This window comes from Haliaeetus albicilla, chromosome 1, assembly GCF_947461875.1.
Source record: "Haliaeetus albicilla chromosome 1, bHalAlb1.1, whole genome shotgun sequence".
NCBI lineage: Eukaryota > Metazoa > Chordata > Aves > Accipitriformes > Accipitridae > Haliaeetus > Haliaeetus albicilla.
In genome coordinates this window covers 32,337,062-32,360,716 of record NC_091483.1, presented here as the reverse complement: position 1 = coordinate 32,360,716, position 23,655 = coordinate 32,337,062, and the positions used below count along the sequence as shown (strand labels likewise).

At 37.8% G+C, this 23,655-nt stretch overlaps 1 protein-coding gene across 2 annotated transcripts in view; it reads left to right on the top strand.

Moving 5' to 3' along the window:
* GRID2 (glutamate ionotropic receptor delta type subunit 2) overlaps positions 1 to 23,655 on the top strand; it is a 737,357-nt gene that overhangs the window by 593,702 nt on the left and 120,000 nt on the right. For both annotated transcript variants that reach the window (XR_011324830.1, XM_069784511.1), the window contains exons 10-11: positions 3,891 to 4,088; positions 10,991 to 11,303. Coding sequence is in view for 1 of the 2 variants with exons in the window: in XM_069784511.1 (XP_069640612.1) it covers positions 3,891 to 4,088; positions 10,991 to 11,303 (511 nt within the window). In the remaining variant the exon portion in view is untranslated. The remainder of the gene's footprint in view (positions 1 to 3,890; positions 4,089 to 10,990; positions 11,304 to 23,655) is intronic.

Sequence of the window (23,655 nt, the reverse complement as noted above, 5' to 3'; positions counted from 1 at the left end):
TAGGTAAATGAATGGAGACAAGTGTTTTTGTGAGCTGCTTCTCCAACATACTTGTACTATCACGTCATCTTTTTCAAAAATTTCCTTTTTTTATGCCATGTTGCCTTAATCTTGAGTCTGCCTTTAGCCTTCCTAAGATGTGCTAGTGTGCTAGCATTTTGCAGCTTCTCTTGCTCAGGGGGTAATCATATCTGGAACCAGACTTTGCCTTCTTACAGCTGTAAAAAGCAATATGCACAGCTTCACCCAATATAAACTTTACCTGTTTGCTGCTGACTTTCATTTTGCTGCAGGTAGTATTGGCTGTGTGGTGCTTAGCTATCTACCAGGGTTAACCCACAGCACTGTGTAAAATCCTTTGATCCACATCGAATCTTAAACCCATCCTCCTCTGTATCAGGGCAGCACAGCTTGGATCCCAAGAAGAAACCAGACAGCGATAACTGTGGAGCTATTTTGAGAAGGAGCCCTTATCACAGGCTTAGTAGTGCTGCATTCAGTTGACAAGGAGGCACACTGGGGGTAAAGTAGAAGGAAAGTAGCTCCTCTCTTAACGGATCTCCATTGAGGTTGGATGCAAAGCCATTCCCTACCTGATGGCTATAGGGTCCAGTGAGGCAGATTATCCATCTTGCAAAACCAAGACATTAAGGGGGAGCAATCCATTAATTTCCTTTTTTTTTCCTCCTCGGTCATGCGTGTTGTGACTTCTTTGCTTTTCCAGACTTCCCTGACTTTACAGGCTGTGAAGTCCGCTCTTGCCCCACAGAGGCGCATCAGTCCCCTAGAGAGGTGTCTCCAAAAATGGAAGAAAAGGAGAAGCAGGAACAGTGGCCTTCCTTGGATCACTTCACTGTATCCTAGCACAATTTAGGTTTGAAGGGACCCTTGGATGGCATCTGTGTGAAGCAGGGTTAATGTTAGAGCAGGTTGTTCAGGACTGTGTCCAGGTGAGTTTTGAGTATCTCCAAAGATGGCAATTCTAGAGCTTCTCTGAGAAAGACCTGCTTATATAGTCTGAATTACCACTTGCTTTGGAGAGAAAGTGTATCAGGATTTTCTTGAATTTATTGGGGTCGAATGGAAGCTTCATCATCCAGGTGTATTTTACCACCTCCAAACTCATCAGTTAGCTTGTCGGGTTTTGACACCTACTTTCTACAAGCTTATTTGTTTTTTCTCAGCATTTTTCTGTTCAGTAGGTGAGAAATGTATTGGCTGGTTTTCTTTCATGTATTTTCTTTCTACAAGATCTGCTTTCTCAAAGATAGAGACAATCATTTTAGCATCAGTACTGTAGCGATGTATATGTCTTTCCATAGGGGCTCCCATAACACCCTCTCAGTGTACAAAAGGGCAACTGGCAAAGTTTCAGCCTGCAGCATTTTTTTGGGGGGGGGGGAGTGTCAAGATAAATACCTTTGTCTTCTTTCAATGCCTTATGAGAAATGTAAACAATTACAAAAAAAACCATAGCAATAGATTTGTTTTGTTTGGAATAGAATTAAATATTTTGCTGCTCCAGGCTTCAACAGAAATTGGGAAGTGTTAGTTGCTTTGCATAAAGCTGTTTGACTATTTATATTTCATTAAATATATAGCACACTGGTCATTGGTTTTTTTGGTAAATCTCTCAACAGCAAACAATATTACACAGCTTAATAAAAGACTGAAATTAGTTGTGACAAACTGCATTTTAAACAGTGTTTTAAATCAGTACAATTAGTAATTGCTTTTTAACTAACAGAATAAAATTCAGTTTATGAGAAACTATTTTCTAATAACCTAGAAGTGATAAGAATAAATCCTTTCTAATATGAAAATTATCAACTTCTAAAACACCCTTTGTATACATAGATCTTTAGAATTTTGTGCATAGTGTGCTTAGATCGGTAAATTGCAATATTTATTTTCTTGTGGAAACATTTTTTTCCAGTAGTTTTGAGTCTGTATGTAGGGAATCTCTCATCCAAGTGATCAGCAAAGCTGAATTCACTCTGTGTTTTCATTTAGGAGAGGCTTTCATCAACTTAGTCTCAATTCCTTCAATGTTCTTGGACCCAGGAACTGGAAAACTACTTTAAAAATTCACTTGCACTTGCTGTCCTCCATTTTTATTCCATTTGGCTGATCTTGGATAATTTGGAAGAAAGAAATTCTATCTGACAAGTGAGAAATAATAACTTGAGACAGTAAACCCTTCTTTCTTTTTATGTGGGTTTTTTTGTTTGGTTGGTTGGTTGGTTTGGGGTTTTGTTTTTGTTTTGGGGGGTTGGGGTTTTTTTTTCTGGATTTCCTGCAGTCAGAAAAGAACATCCTGCCAGTGCAGTCTGGTTGCATCCTTGCTTCTTTGGTGGCATCCTCAGCATGTGGCTATCCTCATGAATGTTAACTCAAGCATTTACAAATGATGCTTTCTTATTCCGAGAACATCTTGCCTGCAGTTCAGTGATACCTGTTCATATAGAGTGACACACTAACAAACTAAAAATATTTAGTGAAGTATTAGTGAAAAATTTGTGGAAAGTACTTTGGCTTCAAAGTCATTGACAGAGATGAGTAGTAGAATAACAAAGAAAAAAATTATTTAAACACAAACAAAAATGCCTCTGGAGTTACAATTAAAGTTTGGGTCACAAATACTACAGAAAATCAATTCTGTTTTCTTCTGTGTGCTTGTGGGTTATGCAGAGTAGGAGGAAGTGATCAGGAAGTGGTTTCATGTACTTGTCATGGCCATGACAAGCCAGAACTAACTTTTTGCGCCTCAGAATAGAAGTTCCTGATAAACTCATACTAAATTACAGCACCATGTAAAGAATTAAAAGGAAGAAATACAGAATATTTTAAAAAAAAAAAAAAAGGGCAAACCAAAACGCTGTAAGTGTTACAGTGCCCTCATGCTTTTTGGGGGGATTTGATACTTTTGCTCTACTTAGGTAGATGAGACAGATGTTCTCAGAGAAAATAAAGAACAAACATAAGTGAGATTCATCTATGGCTAATATATATTTTTTGTGCTCAGAAATATGATCTCTTTTTGTGCTTGTGTGAAGGAGAATGTCTAGAAATTAAATACTCAACGGGAAGAATAATAGAGAGGGGAAAAAAGAAATTAAAGTTAGCCAAAAAATTTATTTCTTTCAGAAAATGTTATTAGAAATATGATTTTTAAAAAAATAGAGAAAACAATTACAGATCTTGGGGATAAGGAAAAGCAAAGCATATTGTTTGGAAATCTTACCAACCAATTCCAACTTTCAGCGTCTATTTGTATCCTTTATTATGGTCATACTTTTGATGAATATTCACCAATCATTCTTATAGACAAACTTAAGTCCCATAATTGATTTCCCTAAACTAATTAAATCAATGCTCTTTGGATAGAACTATTTAAAATCAGCGAGCTTATATTCAGATTCAGATTAGAATAGAAGGACAAGAGGAATGCATGTTTCTGCGGTACGTCTTATTTTGCCATGTTTTTCATTCCTTACAGCATGAATTAGTAGTTTTGTTTGTCAGATAGAGTGTCTGCCCAGCCAGTGGAAACTGGAGCAATGTAGAATCCTCTGTATAGACAGACATATGTCTGCCCTACCAAGCATAAGTGTGGTCAGAAGGCATTACTGAAAAGCATTTCAGTTGTAATATTACAACAGAAGATTTACTTCTGAAATACATAATAGAGAGTCAAATTCCTCTGTTGAAGTAAATACATAACAAATTATCATTTTGCAGAATGCAAGAGGCACCACTAACAATGCATTGTAGGAAAGTTTTGTATAAACAGTATTTAAATAGTTCCTCCTTTGCTTTTAAAAAAAACAACACCCAAATGTGGTGTGTAATTGCTTTACTAACAGTTGCCTCCTTTATTTTCTGTTTAGGAAGAGCCTTTTGTCATGGTGTCTGAAAATGTTCTGGGAAAACCAAAGAAGTATCAGGGCTTCTCAATAGACGTGTTGGAAGCCTTGGCTACTTACCTCGGCTTTAAATACGAAATTTATGTTGCACCAGATCACAAGTATGGGAGTCCTCAAGATGATGGGTCGTGGAACGGCCTGATAGGAGAACTGGTATTTAAGGTAAGGTTATTAATAACTTACCAAATAAGGTCATGTGATAAAGCTAAATAATACGTGGTATATTATGTTTATATTAGCCAGTAACCTTTTTTAATGAGCCATTGATAGCACTTTGTTCATTGTGTGTCACCAGCATTTGATAGTATGCCCAGGTGCATGGAGTGGTAAAGAAAAAACTATTTAAGAAGCAGGGCAATCTCTTTTTTCCAACCAAAGTACAAGAGTATCAAATCTGAATACAGACAAATAATGGGATGCACAGCATCCTAATTAATTTGGCAAGACCCGACAAAAATGAGTTGAAGAGGCTGTTCGAAAGAGGAAAAATTGGTGTTGCAGTAATTAGTGATACATTACATAAATAATGTATACCACTTAGAAAAATGTTGGTGTGATGAATACATGAAGTATATAATCAACAGAAAATGTTTTATTGATATATAATAACACTTACATTATGTAGATGTGTGAATCAAGAGTAGTATATTCTCTATTCTGTAATTAATAAACCATTTAGTCTACTTAATTTTACATTAAATGTTCAATATTGTTTCATAAATAAATTAAACCAAATAAATGTACCATATTTTTCTTTTTTTTTCCACTCTTCACATCTTATCTGCTTGCAGTTTCTCCCACTGAGAAAGGGCTATGCAGACTCTATTCTGCTGATGTCTCATTTGTGCCATGAACATATATATTTTATTTGGTTTTAGTTAACCCGTAGAGGCAGCTTTTACAGCTAGAGACCTACATTTGTTGTTTTTCCTTAAATAACTGCAGCAGATATTCATGTAAATAACTTACTGGTTGTTTATTGAAATGTTTTTCCAAATCTGCAGGTGGAATTTAATTGGTAATCACAGCAAAGAATAAGGAGCAGTGCAGTCAGATACAGGACCTAATTATTAAATACTTCAGCTAAAAGTTAGCAAAATGCTGGAAAACAAGTCTTGCAATAAAGGGGGGGGGAATAATCAAAAAATGAAAAAATTATCCCCATGGGGAAAAATATTAGTGATAGGTTTAACCTATTCTGCCTTCCTGAGCAGTAGGAAACCTGTTGGAATAGGAAACAACCACACATGCCATACCTGTGGCACAGTTCATACATCTAGACTGTAGTAATAAACTTCCTTTCCCATCTCCGTATGGCCTTACAAAGCTGCAAGGTGGAACACTGTGATCATAGATGGTAAGCTGGAGCCACTTAGAAAAGTGTATTCTCCTCCATCTTCCAAACTCTAACAACTAAAAATCCCTCATCTAATAATGAGAGGTAACACCACAATGGCCTATTGATTTATTTTTACCATTTTTTCTGCTCCTTAAATCTGATGTTATTGTATGCCCTACTCTCTACAGTACTCAGCAAAGGACTCAGTAGGCCGCTGTGTAACACGAGTTGGCGGGGTCTTAGTCCTAGATGGCTTTGGAGATGGAAGTGGGCCTGGAACATTTTTTATTTGTTTGAAATGAGTGATTCATAAGGCAGAACTCATAACAACTGAAATCAAATGGTTCACTGAAAAAGATGTATGGCATTCTTGTCCCCTTAGTAGGCAGGGACTCATATAATTCTAATAACATGCTTAAGATAGTAACCACCTAGATCTGTAGGTAGATGTCATGAGCGGAACAGATTTACCAGTCTGCTGCAATTTTGCTGTAAATGAGCCTTAATGGATATGAAATCTTTCTGTACAGTTACAAAAGTATGAAGGGTTAGTGGAACTGCATTTGGAATTCAAAAAACTTGTTTTCCCAATACTATTGCAATGTATAATTTTTTATCTCCCTTGACCCTTATATAATTAACAGTAAAGGTTCACTGTGTCCTTCTTTCCCCCTCTCTGTCCCTCTTAAGGCCAAAGAGAACCTCTGGGCGAGCAGCCAGTGTATATCTACCCCTTACCAAGTGCAAGCTGTTCTTGAAAGTCTGCTTTCTTATTTACTGTGAACTGAGTTCTGCTCCCAGAACTCAAATATCTATCTGCTTGGCAACTTTGTGAGGGGAAGCAAAGGAGCAGAGAATAGTTTCAAATTAAAGGTCTAACCTGTTTAAAACAGAGTGTTTCCTTGTTTTCCCAACAAGTCTCACATGATAGTCTTGCCAACATGTGGAGGAAATCCAGAAACAGAGGGAATGCTCTTTGCCTGTTAGTGCTTGAGCCAGAAATGAGTTGGGAATGATGTATTTCTGTAAAAGACAAGTTCCACTCAAGGGTAATGGAAAATAGCTGCCTTCTCTTTTTGAGTGCATCCCATTGAGAAGGATGTCTGTGGCCACTACAGAAGATGTGCCATATGAAATGGCAGTTGCTGTAGCAAGCACGTAATTTCTGTGTTCAAGATCAATACATGCTGTTTGCGTTAATCTGATTCAGCATGCAGCAGGCTCTGATGCAGGTCCTGGTATCAGTGAGAGCAGTCCCGGGCTGCTCTTGTTTGCAGCAGCCCTGCTTGAGCTGCAGTGCAGGGCAGAAGCCTTGCGGTGCCAAGTACATGCCCTAGGTCCACAGCTGGCCTCATGGATGTGACATTATGCCAAGTTCACTCTGTTCCAGCTTTGAAGACAAAGTCCCTGTTGGCTGCTAAAATAGGAGCTGGAATCAGCAGATCAAAGCAACTGGTCTTTAATTTGAATTTGGAAATTGATTCAAGCCTCCCCTCCTTTGATTGTCAAGACCTATGTTAGGTACATTCTTGCTCCATACACCACCTCCTGTCAAAGTAAACTGAATGTAACCATGCTATGGAAAGCTTTCTGTTTTCTGAACACCTGAACCAGAAGGTCTATGGAGGAAAAATGCTCTTTGAGAGAAGCATGTAGTTCTCTTGCCCCTGACCTGTCAAGTGATTGGGGCTTCCAGTGCATCCCCCAGAGCTTCAGCTCACAAACAGGATTAGTTGAGAGCACAGCAGCTTTCTGTGGAGAGGCTAAAACCATGTCAGGGGAGCAGCGCTTTACTGCAAATCTTTCTTCTGCTATTAGTTATCGGTGTCCTTCCACAGCACAACTTTAGTTGCCCTCAAGTCCACGTTACCAGAGGGATGAGCCTGTGTGACAGGCAAGAGAACTGGCTAATGCCACTTCTGGGAGAGGACAGCAGGCTTTCCAGCATGGCTCTGGAATTCCTGGTGATACTCACATCCATCAACCATTATTTCCCACATTTCACCATGCTACCTTGATTGCTAGGATTTTTTTTCAGTGAGGAGCCATCAGGAAGCAAATAGTGTAGGGAAAACTGCCTGATTCCACTCAGGTCCATCAGAAAAGGAAAACTAAATACATGCCTAAGCATTTCTAAGAGAAACTGCAAGCCAAGTAGAAGCCTTTTATGAGGCTCTTTTTTTAATCCATCTTCCTAAGGGGAGTAGCATAGGAAGGGAGAAAGCATACAGGGAGGACAAAGTGAGAAGGAAAAAATAATAGCTGAGTAAAAGGAGAATTATTTGGATGTGTATGTGTTAACTTGAGCAAAAATGTCTCTCTGATTAATTTTTGCATGTCCATATTAATAACTGTATAACATGTGAGACTGTGGTTTATTACTTCCAGCATTTGTTGAAACTTAATCTGACATTGAAAATGGATAAAATTAAAAGCCTCACAGGAGCAATTTAAAGTAGATTCCTTTAGTTTCCTTGTTCTTGATCATGAACCACAGGAATCATCATAAGATTGCTTTCTATGTGTACAAGATGTGCTTGCTTAAGCAATAGCATAGGGGCGTTTCAGGGATTTCTAGGCTTTGCTGAAGAGCTGGTTCTGTGACACCAGTAACAATGCTGTCAGACCCATTTGGTCATTTGTTTTGGATTTTCTGGTTCTGGTAATGTTGCTCTACAATGACCTCAGGAGAACTGCTGTTAAGGAATATAAATTTCTAAGCAGGTCACGTAAAGAAAAATAATGCCCTCTGCTGCTTTTTTCAGTCAGTCAGTTTCAGAAGTCGCAGTTTCATTCATCAGAAATGTGTTAAACAGACATCTAAGATGCAGACTGTTGGTTGATTTTGGCACTGCAAAAACTTAGTGTGTGGACAGTTTTACACGTTTATAATGCAGATTGGCAGCTTTACATCTAAATATTGACATAATTGCATGCATTTGCCTTCCTATCTCAGAAGCACTAAGTGAAACTTGACTTATTCAAACTGATGTCTTCTCTGATCCAATTTGACATGTTAATGACAAGCATTTAATTTTTTCATCTTCCAATTTTGATACAAGTCGACAGAATCTGTATGTAATTAAGAATCCTCACCATCGGTAGATCAACTAGTAAGTTAAGCTTAAGCTTGGTTTTGTGTTAAACATACAGTTTTCTGGTAAACTGATGTTTATGATTCAATTTAGTAAGTTAAGAGTATGAGTTGTCATATTTCAGTGTAACTTTTTTGTAAACAGCTAAACACAGGAGTACTGACAAGTCAAGACTTATCTCCCTCCTTTCTATTTTTTACTTTACTACCACTCTTTAATCACAAGACATAATTATATCACAATTGCTGCTGCAGTATGACAAAGGAAATGCGACATTTCCATTGGGACAATGTCGCTCCTCTGTCATACCTGGCTGATAACCAGAGTGGAACCATAATGCTGGGGAATTTGGAGGGTCTGCTCCCCAGAGATGTAAAATAGAAGCAGTATTTCCACAAATAAGACATACTGTGCTTTTTCATGCAATGCCCTTCAACATATTTCATGGAGAAATATGTTTATCTTTTTAAAAAGAGGGGAAAAAGCAAAAAATTCTATTAGTCATTTAGTCTTACGGTAATTATTATCTGGTAAAAGTATCTTTACTTAAGTATATTGCTTTTCAGTGGAGAATCTTTAAATATCTTACAAATACAACTTGAATTAGCACCTCATGGTAATCTAGTGTGGTAGGGAAGTATTTTAGTAACATGCTGATAATTAATAACGCAGCTAAAGTTAAACAGCAGGGACTAAGTCTAGAACTTCTTGTTTTCATGTGTCCTCCTGTAACCCTGAACTCCTATTTCACTTTTTTATATACATTCAGGTAAAAAACCCCAAACAACCCTATTCATTAAATATAACCATATTTTCCTGTTTGACTAATATTGGTATAGAGCATTGGACTTTCACATTTTTAAATTATTTTTAAAATATATTTATATTCACAATTGTAGAAAACAGTTCAAATGATGATTGCTTTGCAATTTGCTCGATGGAGCTAGGACTTAACCATTAGCAGATACTGTGAATCACTCAAGTCACTCGTTGACCAGAAGTTTTATAATCAGAGGATAGAGACTTAGATGATCTGAATGTTTCCATGGACAATTCTGAAAAAACTTTTACTTGGCTTACTGACTGGGTTTACTGCTGCCCATGGGCAAAGGGCAGTTAAGTCATCACTCACAAAAAATTGCTAGGAAGGGACATGAAGTGAATTCATGAAGCCATGCTTTTAGCTGTGCACGTCAACACAGCTTCACTTAAGACAGTAGAGAATCTAACTCACAAATTAAAGCTGAAGCTATAATTTATGGCTTTTAAGCAAATCAATATTTTCAAACACTTTTTCGTCCAAATCATCAGGCCTCCAGCTATCTTCCACCACTTTCTCAAGTCAGTGAACAATTAATATAGAGTAACATAATTTAAACCAAAGTATTAAGTGCACTGTGATTAAAAATATGTTTGTACCATGGGCTGCAGAGTGTTTTGCAGGTGATATTAAAAGAGCCCAGATGATTTGCAAATTTGATTCTGATCAGTTTCAGCTGCCATACCTTCCCACTTAATACTTCGCATCACATTTCTAAATAGCTAGTAATCTCTATGGCCTTCTTTGGGCAAGAAGAAATTCAAGAGAGTTAATAAAACTTGACACACTTTCAAGCCTTTGAGCTCTCCTCACCCCCTTCCAAAAGACCACACGCTGCATTAGGCAGAACAGAGAGTGATTACAAACTAGTAGCAGCTTAAAGTATTTTAAGTACTCTCTTTCATATTAAAATATCTAGAATTTATAATATTTTTGTTCAGTATTTGGACTTTTTTAAATGGTGTTAATGTGTCGACTTTAAATGCCCTTTCTTGTTTTCACTGCAGTTCTAATTGTACCTGTGAAAAGTAAAATAGCACCTGCTGTAGTTGTGCCTGGTGCCTCTGGAGATCCAATACCCAGACATGCTGTGAAATACAATGATTAGATCAAGAAATGTTATTCATCCTCTTCTCATCTGAAATGGGTTCTTTAAATTACAAAAAAATGTAAATGGCACAAAACAAGTCCAAGGGGTAGCTGCAGGACAGGTTGGCATAGAGAGGAATTGCTTAGCAGAAAGAATGATATAGAGGAATTAATAGTAAAGGAACTGTGTGGAATATCTGCTTTTCTGCACTTCGGACTCTGCAGCCAAAATTTATGTTTTTCAGAATTCCAAGTGCCCCCAGTGCAGTGGCCCTTTGTCGTGATCATCATGTCATCAAAATGTTGGATATCATGTGGCTCTGCCAGGCAGCTAATTTTCTCTGATTGGAAATGCTATGCACAAGGTCTGCCTTTTGCCCAATGATGGCTTCAGTAAGCCAGGCTGAGAAAAATAACCAGAAGTATATTTCCTCCAGCTATTATCTGTATTTGAAGTATTTTGATTCCTTGGAAAATAACAACTTGGAGAGGTAATGTGCCCAAGTCCACCAAGTGAGGTTTTCTTACAGAAACTAAGGCACGTGGTACAGCTATTCTGTTCAAGCTTTAGTCACATTTCTGTGTTCACACATACAATGCTTAAGATGTTGGCCTTGGCATCTGCTTCTCCCTAAGTTTAGCTGCTATAAAGCACAGAGGAACAAAGATCTTTTCTGTAGCTCCTACTTATGCATGTTGTTCTCTCTCCCTCTTTCCTCAGAGAGCCGATATAGGGATCTCTGCCCTAACCATCACCCCCGACAGGGAAAATGTGGTGGACTTTACAACACGTTATATGGACTACTCAGTGGGCGTGCTGCTTCGAAAGGCGGAGAAGACAGTGGACATGTTTGCCTGCTTGGCACCGTTTGACCTCTCACTGTGGGCATGCATAGCTGGCACTGTGCTGTTAGTAGGGCTACTGGTCTACCTCTTGAACTGGCTCAACCCCCCGCGCCTTCAGATGGGATCCATGACCTCCACAACCCTCTACAACTCCATGTGGTTTGTGTATGGATCCTTTGTGCAACAAGGTAGGAGACAGAGGGAGACTTTGCCTCCGAGAGAAAACCTGTATATCCTCCCCATTGCTATAGAGACCTTCCTCTTCCCTGCCTCCCTCCCACAGTCCATGAGGGACTGGGAGCACTGGAAAGCCTTGTGCTATAAGGTTTCTAAGACATTTGGGTGCCCAGTGTGGGAACCATGAGAAGTTCGGAGCACTACATGGTAGCTTGTTTTGATTTGTAGTTGTCTAGAGAAAGATGATTTTTCTCTGGGGAAAAAAAGTATTTCTCATCATCTGCTAGAGAATTATTCATAGTAATGTGAGTGCAATGTTCTTACACACTCAGACAGAAAATGTTGGGATTTGGATTTTGAACTAAGTTTTGAGTAGCCACCAGTGCTAAATGGTCTTATTGTATCTGATACTCTTTCCTCCCTCTTCTGATTTATCTCAATTTTCCTATGCAATGTTTAGACTCAACCTTCTCTGGCCTTCTTGGATGCTTTCTCAATCCCCTCTAACATCTGATGTAGCCCAGGCTGTTCCCCAATTCTGTTTATATCTCCAAGTCCTTCACAATCTACCTCTTCAGGCAGAGCTTTAACCATGCATCCTAAAGACATCAGGGACTACAGATCTTGGCTTAGTATATACTACTTAAAATTCTGGTCTACAAATTAGGGTTGTAATGCAAAGTGGAATAAGAAAACACAGCTTCATATGAGAACAAAGAAGATTTGGATAGTAACACTTGAAAACAAAACAGAACGAATACGTTCTGGCATATCCATGTAGTTGTTCATCAGTTACTGCTAGCACTGCAGGTACACCTATTTGTAATTGCATGGAGCATCTGCTCTACAAAGAGCCATGACCACTGCAGCCTCAAAAGTCCCAGATAGTTTTTTGGATTTTAACATGAATTTGGATGGAATGATGTAGGTAAAAGCATCATATTTGTGTAACACTGGTGATATGTAACTTGGAAGTTACATTATTCCCTATTAGAAACAATCAGATTACATCCATAAAAGCTAAAGGTATGCATGAATATCAAGTATGAAACTCCTAGAAGGGAAAAAAGCTAAATTAATGTCACCATCCAAAAAAAGAAGAAAAGCTGAAGTTGAGAATTTCCACAAGAGGTCTGATTTTAAGCACATTGACCTAGAGACGTTACTTTTAAAATTATCATTTGCATTGAGCAGTGATGGCCAGCTGAGGAAAGCTGAAGAGATTGTTTCATGTTTGTTGTGGATTTTTTTTAAAGAAAACTAAAGACTTCAGAGCCAGCTGAGAGCTACAAAAGTTTTTTGAATGTATGTGGGTGAGTTTATAAAGTTTTCTTTCTGTCCAAAATATTCCCAGTGTAACTGCTTAGGGAATCCAACTGTGAGAGAGCAGTTGGTCCGTTACAGAGCTAGACTCATTACATCTGTCTGCCTGTTAGGTTAAAACTTGTGAATTCGTTTCTTTACTGCATGAATGTGAGTGATTTTACATAGGTTTATTGCCTGGTATTAGCCTTAGCATCCTTGCTGTACTCCCAACATCATTAGTCCCTAAAAGCTTTATAGGAGTCTGCCCAGCAAAGGTTTAAAGGAGGCAAAGCTAGTTTAATCACACACTTCAATCTCATGAATTATTATCTGAATTGTTTGCCTTATGTCTATCCAAGTAAGCCTGTGTTGCCTGGTGTCCCAAAGTTTCCTAAGTCATAGGTCCGGAGTAGTAGCCTGCAAGGGAGCTCTTCAATAAATGCTCAGTTAGCTTACAAAGAAAAGGGGTTTTGATCAGTCAGTAAAAATGAATGCTTGAGGAGGGCTTAGAGGGAAGCCTTGAATTAAGCATAAAAATGAGGAAGAAATTAGATGAATATAAGTGGGACCAGATGACAAAAAAGCAGAATTTACTGAAAAAAGCAAAGCAAAGGAGTTTGTTCAAGGAGATCTGCATCCACTCCCCATGGTAAGAGGGTCATGAGGTGCAACTCAGTGTTAGTAAAACCTGCTGGTGGGACATGGCAGCTGGGAGCACCAAAACTGTTGTGGGACTTGAGAAAAAGAAATTCACAGAACTTGGAAAGTGAGACGCATTTATTTTCAGAGAGAGATCTTACCACCGTACCAAGTGAATTTTCAGCACAACTCTTTAGAATCCACTAGAATTATATAAAATATTCACTTGGTTCCTACTGAGTGAGGGGAAGCTATAGATAAATCTCTCCTTCAAATAACAAGCAGGATAGTCCTTAATTTCCTAGAAGGAAAAATGACACAAATTTAATAGGGTTGATACCAAAATATGGGAAACTTACAGACCAATTTAAACATAAAGACTCAGAAGACCTCAGAAATCCAGTGCAAAGGAGTAAGAGATCCATTTATAATGTCAGCCTGTATTTCACATTCAATTTGAATATAACAAAAACTATATTAGCTGAAGCGTTATTGTTTACTAATCCTTGTGAATACAGACAAATGGATGTAATTTCCATTGACAGGCTAACTGGCTATTGTGATAATTTTGCTTCTGTTTTCACTCATCAGCTCTTCATTCAGCAGAAAAACTCTGCAGGTTTTATTTGTTTTGGAATAGCAAATCTGTTGCTATTAATTGTGATTGGCATGTCTTAAGTGTGGCAGCATGGGACATTTCAAATACTGTCACATTCACTTAAGAAGTCTTTCAGCTGCTGATTTAAAACATGACAAGGTACTCATTTCTGTTATCAAAACACACAGCCAAAGATGCTTTTATATCCTGCACTGTCAGAAACAAAGCAGCATTAACCAAGGATTCCTAGTGCTTTGATAGTGCTGGATTCTTTGGGGCTAGCAAGCGCATTTTGGCATTGTCTTATCTTTCTTTCCTCTAGCTAGAGGAATGATTTGCAAGCACACAGACTGGCTCCAGACTTGCCACATCTCTGAAGACAAAAGAGGCCTTTGGTGCAAAAATACAAATCACTCCTTAAGAAAACTCATAACCTATTTTGATTGGAACAGAAAGGACTTCTTTTGCTTGTTTCTTCTGAAATAGTTAAAAAATCTGAAGATTTTAGCACTGTGTCACGTTATATTTTCTTTCAGCCTTGACTCTGATGTTCTCATCAAATTCTACTAACAGGTTTTAACGTTTTGCAACTTTTGAAAGATCAGAGAAAAATACTGTGTCATTGTCTGTAGACTAGAGTCAGCACAGACCAGTCCAATAGTTTTTAAGGCAGGTCTATGATTACTATCATGCTCAGTTGCAAAATTTAAGTACTTTGAATTGTTCCCTCAAACGTAGATTGAAACTTAATGTCACTGGTTCTTATATCATTTAAGCTTAGGTCTTGAACTTGGCTTTCTCCTCCCCCCCCCCCCCCCCCGCCATGTTGGAGTGACCAGTCTAGGTATCTTTTTGAGACTCTCATAATTTAGAGGTATATCTTCTCTCAGTTGCCCTTTTAATTTTATGTTGATTCATTACAGAGATCAATGTGTATGTATTTATATACATTATTTTTGTATTTGCAAGATACATGTGATGTTTTGTTAGAAGAGACGATTTTGACAGTAGACCTGCGATGTAACTGGGGAGGCTCAATTAATATAAAAGTGTATAAACTGTGAAGTGGGTTTTTTTATTCTTCATTTAAACAAAAAAATGATGGCCAGTGCACTGAAATGCTTTGTCTTACTACCCAATGTGCCCACTGAATCTGCAATATACTGTGACCACTAAGAAGGCAGACACTTTTCAGTGATCTTGGCCATGCTGTGCTGTGGATAATATTAAAAACAAATGCTTCTGACTCTGAACTACTCATTCAGGCATGAGTAGTTCAGATAATATCTGTTATCTCCAAGTTGTTTATTTATGTCTAAAGATGAAGCAAATTTGTAGATTCAGACTGTGGAGGATTTCAGTTATGTTGAAATTTAGTGTCATGGCTTCTGAATTTGTTCTTTTCGACTTGCTATCTTAAAAAACTACGTAGAAAAAGCTCTGTATTTTGCTTCTTTTCAAAATTACCTTTTGCCAGTTGGACAGAAAATGTTGTTAAGGTTTCCTTTTCAGTGGGTTTCCTCTCTCTGTCCCTCCATATTTCCCCTTGGCTTCTCAATCTGCTCCTCACAGGTTTTGCTCTCTGTCTGCCTCATGCTGCAGCTGGTGGTCACCATTGCTGTAGCATTCTTCTTGGGTATCACTTGTGACCCCACTAGTCCTGCTCTTCCTGCTCTTCCTGCTCTTCCTGCTCTTTTCCATTGGCCTGGCTCCTCCTCAGGCCTTTATTATTATATATTCAACAAAGCTAAACAGAGAGAAGTGCAGAGTCCTGCCCCAGGGGAGCAACAACCCTGTGCACCAGCACATGCTGGGGGCGACCCAGCTGACAGCACTGGCACTGGTTCCCCAGGGAGGTTGTGGAGTCTCTATCCTTGGAGATATTAAAAAGCCATCTGAACAAGGTCCTAGGCAACTGGGTCTAGGTGGCCCTGCTTGGGCAGGGGTTGTCTGGACAAGATGGCTTTCAGAGGTCCCTTCCTACCTCAACCAGTCTGAGTGATACATTATAATGCTGTATCATATAGTCTTTGCTCAGCTTTTGTGCTATTCTATACAACCACATTTTTCTTTCTCTTCAGCCCTGGCATTGTCACTATACCCTCAAATTGTGCCCTTATTAGAACACACCAATATTGGAAACCTGCCATATGAACAGGGAGCAAAGAACTGTCTCAGAGAGGAAATTTGGTTTACTAAAAACTTTACTAAAAGCTTCATCAAGATTAACTGAATCAAATCACTGCAATGGCACAATGTCTATTTATACTTGCTGAGAACCTAGTTTAGCTTCCTGAAGGTTTTCTATTAGCTTTCTACTACTTGATGGGCTCTTGTTATGAAATACTCTAGAGAGCACTCTGCTTTCACCATTACTGGAGAAAACCAATGATTTAAGAAACAGAAGTTCAGGATTTAGAGTTATTCCCAACACTTTTTTTATAATAGATTGGTTTTTTTGAGACAGGTGAAATGCTGTGTAATTTTTACCAAGAACTTGCAGAGGAATGTTCTAGAGGATTTTATTTTGAGAGCAGCCTCTCAAAATTTGCTTCAGAATACAGTGATAAGCTTACTTAGTTTAATAGAATTCAACTGAATGTAGAGAAAATAATGAAGTTATATAGAAAATTACAATGTTTTGTATTTAATATGAAAGACACAATAGAAAGACTTTGTCTCTCTCTTGTCCCACTCTGTTCATTTTACTTTGAATTTTTCTGTAAGAGGAGGTATTTCTGAACTGGGCTGGCAGGATTTTAGTTTATGCAGGTAAAGACGTAAGGCTCTGTTTCACTTGGAAATGTCTGTAAGAAAGAGAACCAGGCAGGTGATTTTTTATTTTTTTTTCTGTAACAGGAAATATGTTTAAAATGGCTGAATGATTCAAGATTTAATCACTTCTCAGTGATTGCAACAAAAAAAACATTCATTATAGTTTTATAAATAGGATTTGACCATAGGATAATGGGTGCTTGAAGTATTACCTGCAAAAGTATTATTTTCTTCAGAGTTCTTAATACTCTTGCTTAACCTAGAAAAGTTATAAAATAAATTATGTGAAAGCATCACTGGTGGGCCATTTTTTTATCCCCTTATGTTTTGGTTAGTTTAAAATGCTGGTCACAACTGGAGATTTTGATTGGTCATCGGTGGTGTAAGTAATGGCCAATTATGTTCATAATGCCCAGTTAATGAGCAAATCTTACTGTTTGCCTTCTTTAAATTACATTTCATAAGAGCAATAAAATAGACTCCAAGCCTTGGCACTTCTAAGTCATTATAATACTTTTCGGATGGTTAAATCTGCTCAGAATTCTCAGTCTTGTTCCTTGTATTACCACCCAAGGCGTGATATAATCCTCCTGAAATGCACTGCCTGGAGTGTGCTGTTGCTTAATAAATTACTCCATCTTGCTTATCTCACTCTCGGCATATCCCTATCAGCAGGAAACCATTATGCTGTAACAATGTATTTTCTTAGTGACATTTTCTCTTAATTAACTGTACACCAATCTTTATGTATTTAATATTCAAAGGAAAACTCTAAAAGCATTTTGAAAAAAAATCAATTATATCTTCATGTGTGATATTTAGTGGTGAAACCTAATTATTTTTTAAGTTTAGAAAATCAAAAAAGATCCAGTATAAAGGCTTTAGGACTAAGACCTAGTTCCTAATTTGGATTCTGTATCTGATCTGCTGGTTGACCATAGAAACTTCATTTAATATCTTGTATACCGGTTCTTTAGTTGTAAAATGGAGATATTACCTATCTTCCTTCATAAAAACTTGTTTTATATCTTCTGATAGAAAGCAAAACTTAAATGCCAGTCTCATTAATTAACAATATCAATTGCTCTTCAAACTAATGCCAGGTCTCAGCACGTTCCTGTAACAACAGGAGGAAACTTGCTAAGCATAAAATGCACAGCACTAAGCTGGGAAAATGAAAGTCAGATACCAAACACATTAGGAAACAAACCAGTTTCTACATTTTTCTAGCACGTACACCAGCAGGTATATTTGTGACATTATAGTTCCACCTTTAAACATGAAACCCCCAAATTCTCATTTTATTATATTAAATCTAGGCTTACATGTTAGTATGAGTATGTACCTTCATAAAGTCATCTCTCTGAAAGAGGTCCTGCAGCTCTCTGGTACCCATGCTCCTTTTCTGCATGTCTCAATGGTTTGGCCAGCCCTCTTGACAGCATCAAAAAAATAACTAAATTTTGGCAACTGTGTCCTATGTCTCAAATGCATTTGGAAAGTACAAGCCATCACTGGAACTGACAACATATACTGAGAATTATTGTCATGTATACAGTACACATTTGCAAACATTGGATGTAGCTTCATGTGCATACCACTTTCAGAGGTTTATTTGATTGTCTCTTTTTGACAATGTAATTCCAAGGAATAACCATGGTCCAAGTAAACTGTTTGGTAGCATGGGCATTTGTTTGCAGCAATGTGATATCACTAGTGTTAAAGTGCCAGGGGATATGCTTGGATTTTCCCCTAAATTGAAGTTAAGACTCAGGCCGTTCTCGGAAGCATCTAAAATAATGGATTTCTATATCTTGTGTGCACCTGCTTGCTTGAGTAATAGCAGTGGGTACATGAGGCAGTATATTTAGAGATGTGTCTGACACACCTTCTGTGAGGAGGTGGAGAATGAATGGTGGTGTGAAAGCCCAAAAAAACACCCTCATTCCCCTAGGACTAGCTCCAAGCCTGATTAATTGACTGTGAGAAGGTAATGTCTGTCTGGCTATAGTATAAATGCTGATCAAGACCAAATGAGGCAAAAGGGAAAGCAGAATTAGATGTCTGTGGCATCTATCAATTTCTGTGGTCTTTCAAAAGCATCCTGAGGTGAATATTTTACTCAGAACGGTTTCTTTAATTGTTATGATTTCTAATACGACTTTATACTATATTTGGGTAAAGAATAGATAAGTTAGAGTCAGATTAAGTAATCAGTTTTGACTTTACAGAGTTCACCTGTGTATAATATATATTTAATTGAGGAAATGAGGAAGAACAATTTAGCCAGGAACTGAATGCTTCATGCGTGGAGGAGGACTGTAACCCACATTTTTATCTGCAAAGGTGTTTAGAAGCTGAAGAGGCAAGCCTTACTTGTCCTGCTGTTTGATTTTCCTGCACAGAAGATTACACTTAAGTTGGCAATTTTGGCTGTTTAAGGTAGGGAGGAAGTGAGAAATGAGTTTTAGCTTTATTAAAAATACTCCCCCTCTGCTTGGATGACACCAGCTTCATCTACAAACTGATGTGCCTTTTTCAGCAGAGGAGATATCCAAGGCACCAGATGAACCTGGCTTTAGGGGGGAACCCATGGTAGTTTTCCATTGCTTTTCTGATCTGTGGGGAGTCCCTCCTCTGCAACAGCTGTGCCAGAGCTGTATCCACCCATGCGGCTCTTCATAACACCAACTGGTGGGTAGGTGCCAAGAAAATTGCCTGCAAACTGTAAAGGCAGGAGTAGCAAAGAGGTTTTGAAGCTGCTGACAGGAAAGTCTCCCTTCCTCAGCTGTTGAGTTTTTTTTCCTCAGACCTCTTGTAATATTAAAATGTGTATAAAAAGAGTAGGCCAAAATTAATATTGAAAGGAAGGAAATAATGATACCAAATTAATCTTTTGATTAAGTTAACCAACCCGTTGCTTTCCTTGATTGCTGAGATGAAGGTCCACTCTCAGCAAATATGGGAAAATGAGCACTGTTGGTCTTTTTATTTGTATTTTTTATTTAGTCAGCTTCCCAGCATGCAAATTAAGGGGTTTGCCTTCATTACAGCAGCATCCTGGTGTAGGAACCTCCTGCTGCTTAATTTCTATTCTTCCACTGTCAATAGGGAAGGGAGAGATCATAAAGTAGGACTTTACCTTTTCAGTGCTTTCAAAGTTAGTCAGATGGTGTTGGGTTAAAAATGTGTGATACCTCATCTACCAGACAACAACTGAGATGAAGGAACACGTGTGATTTTGACTGAAAAGTCTGCTTCCTCCACACTAGGATAAAGTAAAGATAACAGTGAAGGGGAAAGATAGAAAGTCTTCTGCAAACAGGCTGTTAAGGAACCATGACAATAAATCTGTTGAGTGGGAGTGAGTGTTTGTTTTTCATGCCCAGATATACTTGCTAATAGAACATTTTTAGGTATAAGCATATATTCCATTCTTACAATAGCTTCTTTCATTTCTATATCTATCCCCAAAGAGGATAACACTCACTATCCACTAAAGTCATCTTTGAAGTCACTTTTCACTTCTAACAAATCCAAGTCATGATCTTAAACAGGGTGATAGCTGATTTGCAGTAAAACCCAGGTTATTCAACTTTCAAACATAAGCATTTGTATTAGCGATTTTCATCAATAAATGACATTATAGCATTATTCTCAGTGCAACTTAAAAGAATGAGGGTTTTGTTCTTTCATCTGTTCACTATGAACTGTCATAGTACCACTTTAGGTCATCTGTGTTTTAGAGATCACTTTGATAACAACATTACAGGATGTACCTGCAGTAGAATTTTAGTCTAAATTTTAAAATGTGTTATTTAGGAACATAATTAGAGTTTCTGCATTAGTGATGACTGAATTCTGTAAGGTTAGGAGTTCATGACAGAGAAGCACTCTGAAAATTAAAGGATAACTAGAATTAGTGACATGAAAACTGAACTAGTGTATCCGAGATGTCTGTGATTCACTTGCCTCTGAAGTCATCAGGTGCCACTCTGTGATGATGGATGCTTGGAAATCTTGCAAGAATAGATTTATAAAGCATTTCATAATACTTTGAAAATTCAAGCAAAAAACTATCTTTCAGTATGTGATCTTTTTCAAAAATTCCATTCACCCTCAAAATCTGGAGTCACAGAGCTGTGTAGAGGTAAAAAAACCATGATGCAGAAAAGTACCTGTCAAAAGATGCAGGGGCTTTACTGGAATTATTGTTTGTCCTTATGGTCTCACTGAATTGTCTTTTGTTTTGCTTGGTTCATAGTTGCTCAGTTTTAACCAGAGGGGACTCTTTCTCCCTTGTGTTCATAATGTCCTCCCTGACAGGCTTTTAGCTAAAGCAGCACTTTAATACCTCATTAATGACATTGTTCAGTTTAATGTTAATTGTATGTACAGATGGCCTGTTTTCAGTCCATTGTGCACAGTTCTTTTTGCCATCCCGGAACATATTACGTATAACACTGTCAGTAGTCTATGGAAAGGCCACCACTATCCAAACTGTATGTGACAGTTAGCTTCTTAGCCACTTAAGAATATGTACCGTAGATGATAATTGTGGTTGATTGTTTGAGGCTGTAGAGCATTTGAATCCAGCCATTAGTAATAGGGAGATTGCATCTCAGCATCTCTTGAAATCTAATCAGAAGGTTGCCAACGTGCAATGTTATTTGTTAAGATCAGGTGCCAATATTCTCTAAAATAATAGCGAGCATATATCATTTTGATGCATTCACAGTGGCTGCAAATAATGCCTTTATATGGGCAGGCAGTCAGGTGCAATCTTAAAAAGCACACATCACAGTGCTATAGAAGAGGATCCCAGGAGCTCCTTGTGTTTGTTACACATGCACATTGAGCTCTAGTTTGTGTTTGCCTCCACGTGTGTGTATAATTATATCATGTAAAATTATTGTCCTATGTCATAAAAGCGGCAACGAAAGATTATCTGTCAGAGCTTCTTTTGAGCAAACAGCTGTTGGTAAAATTGCTAGGCTTATTGCACAATTATTTATGATTATGTAATTGAATGGTACTGTATTTGCTGAACCCCAAATTAAATTTGAAACGCTGCTAAGTCTTCCGATAAAACAATGCATTTCAGCAGCATTAATATGAAAGATTTTGGCCAACTTACTCATTAGAGGTGGGCAGCAAGCCTCACAGTTCCAGTCTGGCCATAGTTATAGCAATCAAAAGATTTACTTTCAAATATCAAGACTTGCATGATAGGTCAGCATCTGGATATGTGTAGCAGAAGTCTGGTAATGCTTCATCTAAGAGCTCCCAGTAACTTCAGCAAATACAAGTAGACGCCTCCATTTTCAAACTTTAGCTCCAGTCATTACTCTTCTTTTGCAATGACAGCAGAAGAGAAAAACAAAATATAGTTTTATGATACATTTTCCAGAACTTTTAGAAGCACTGTAAAGTCTATCCATCCTGTCTCTGTGTAATTATGTTGCACAAGTCACTACAATGTATTGGCATTAAATTACTGCACACTATTATGTGTAGCATTTTCTTTTATCTATGATGCACTTTGATTTCCAATTGAGAACATATTTAGCTAATTTTGCAGAAAGATGGAATTTGACCATGGCAAAGTTGCTAATATCTGAAAGAAGTAATTTGTTTTGTGGGTCTAAGCTTAAAAGCCAGGAATTAATTCCTATAGCTCTTGAAGATTCATACTGTAAATACTACATAATAGAAATGCAAATCTGATTAATGTATGTTGTTGAAGTATCACTGATACCAGGAGAAGCTAGACCACAGCCATTTGCTATGTGGTGATATGATGTGCTTCCTGTCCCAACTTTTGCCTCATTGTCACCATTTCAGTAAGATGGGTGGAAAGAAACAATTTATTATTGGGAAGAGAATGATAAATATGCTATAACTAGTATGTTATGCTAACATCATTTTAATCAGGTAATTATTAAAGGACTGCTTGGCCTTTAAGGACATTGATTTAATGGGAATTAATTTAATGATTGAACACTGTTTGTGTAACATTATCATTGCTAGTGATGCAGAAAATTGGAATCTCAGCTCAGCTGAGAAGAGGTTAGACTTTCCATTATCACATTAGATCCCTTTCTTCTGGAATGCAGTTATTAGACCCTTTTTTATACTTTTGGTATATATTTAAATATTTGTGTTTTATCTAAAAAATCCTGATTAGAACAAGTAAGTAAAAATGTTCATCATTGTACTGTTCTCATTTTTAATCAGAGGCTTGAATATATGTTTAATAGAGCCTTAAACAAAGTCCATTAGATTTTGGTTTTGACTTGCTATTGCTTCTCCTATGAAACAAATTTTCTCTGTTTTCATTCTCTGCTTTCTTCTCTGCAAACCTGATCGTTATGTTTAGGATGAATAGGGGTTTGGTTTATGGATTGGTTTTACAGCTATAAAAAAGCAGCAGCTTTAAAAAGTAGTAGCAGACAGAGCACAGTTCTGTCTAGATTATTCTAGAAGCTGAATCCTGCGTGGTTCTATCTAGATTATTCTAGAGGCTGAATCCTGCGTGGTCTAGTTACAGCTTAGGAGTGATTTAAAAGAGACTCTATAACCCATTTGTTCTCAAAATGGAAATGTTGAACATTTAGAAAGCCTGTATTCAGTACCTGAGGATTAAGACAGAGTTAAAGCTGACTTTTACGGGTACAACTCCCATTTACTAAAGGGATGTTCTATCTGGCTGCCCTCCTTGATTTGCCCTTAGCAGTGCTATTGTCACGAATTATTTTTCAGCTTTATAGAGCCTCTAACTACTGTTGTGTATAAATTAGATCCAAGGAGAAAAGGGGGGCTCTGCATAAACAAGTGATTGGAAGCATGTAGTGAATAGCTGTGTCTGACAGACTTTTGCAGATAGATTAATTTTCAAGCAAAATTTTAATCAAGGATGTCTATGACAGTTCCTGCTCTACCTTGGCAGAGTTTTACAAGGGAGTCTGGTGGCCAAATGATTAGCCCTCTGTCACTAGAATGAAGCCATTGCAGTAGAGAGAGCAAGCTGGGCATGTTTCGTGCGT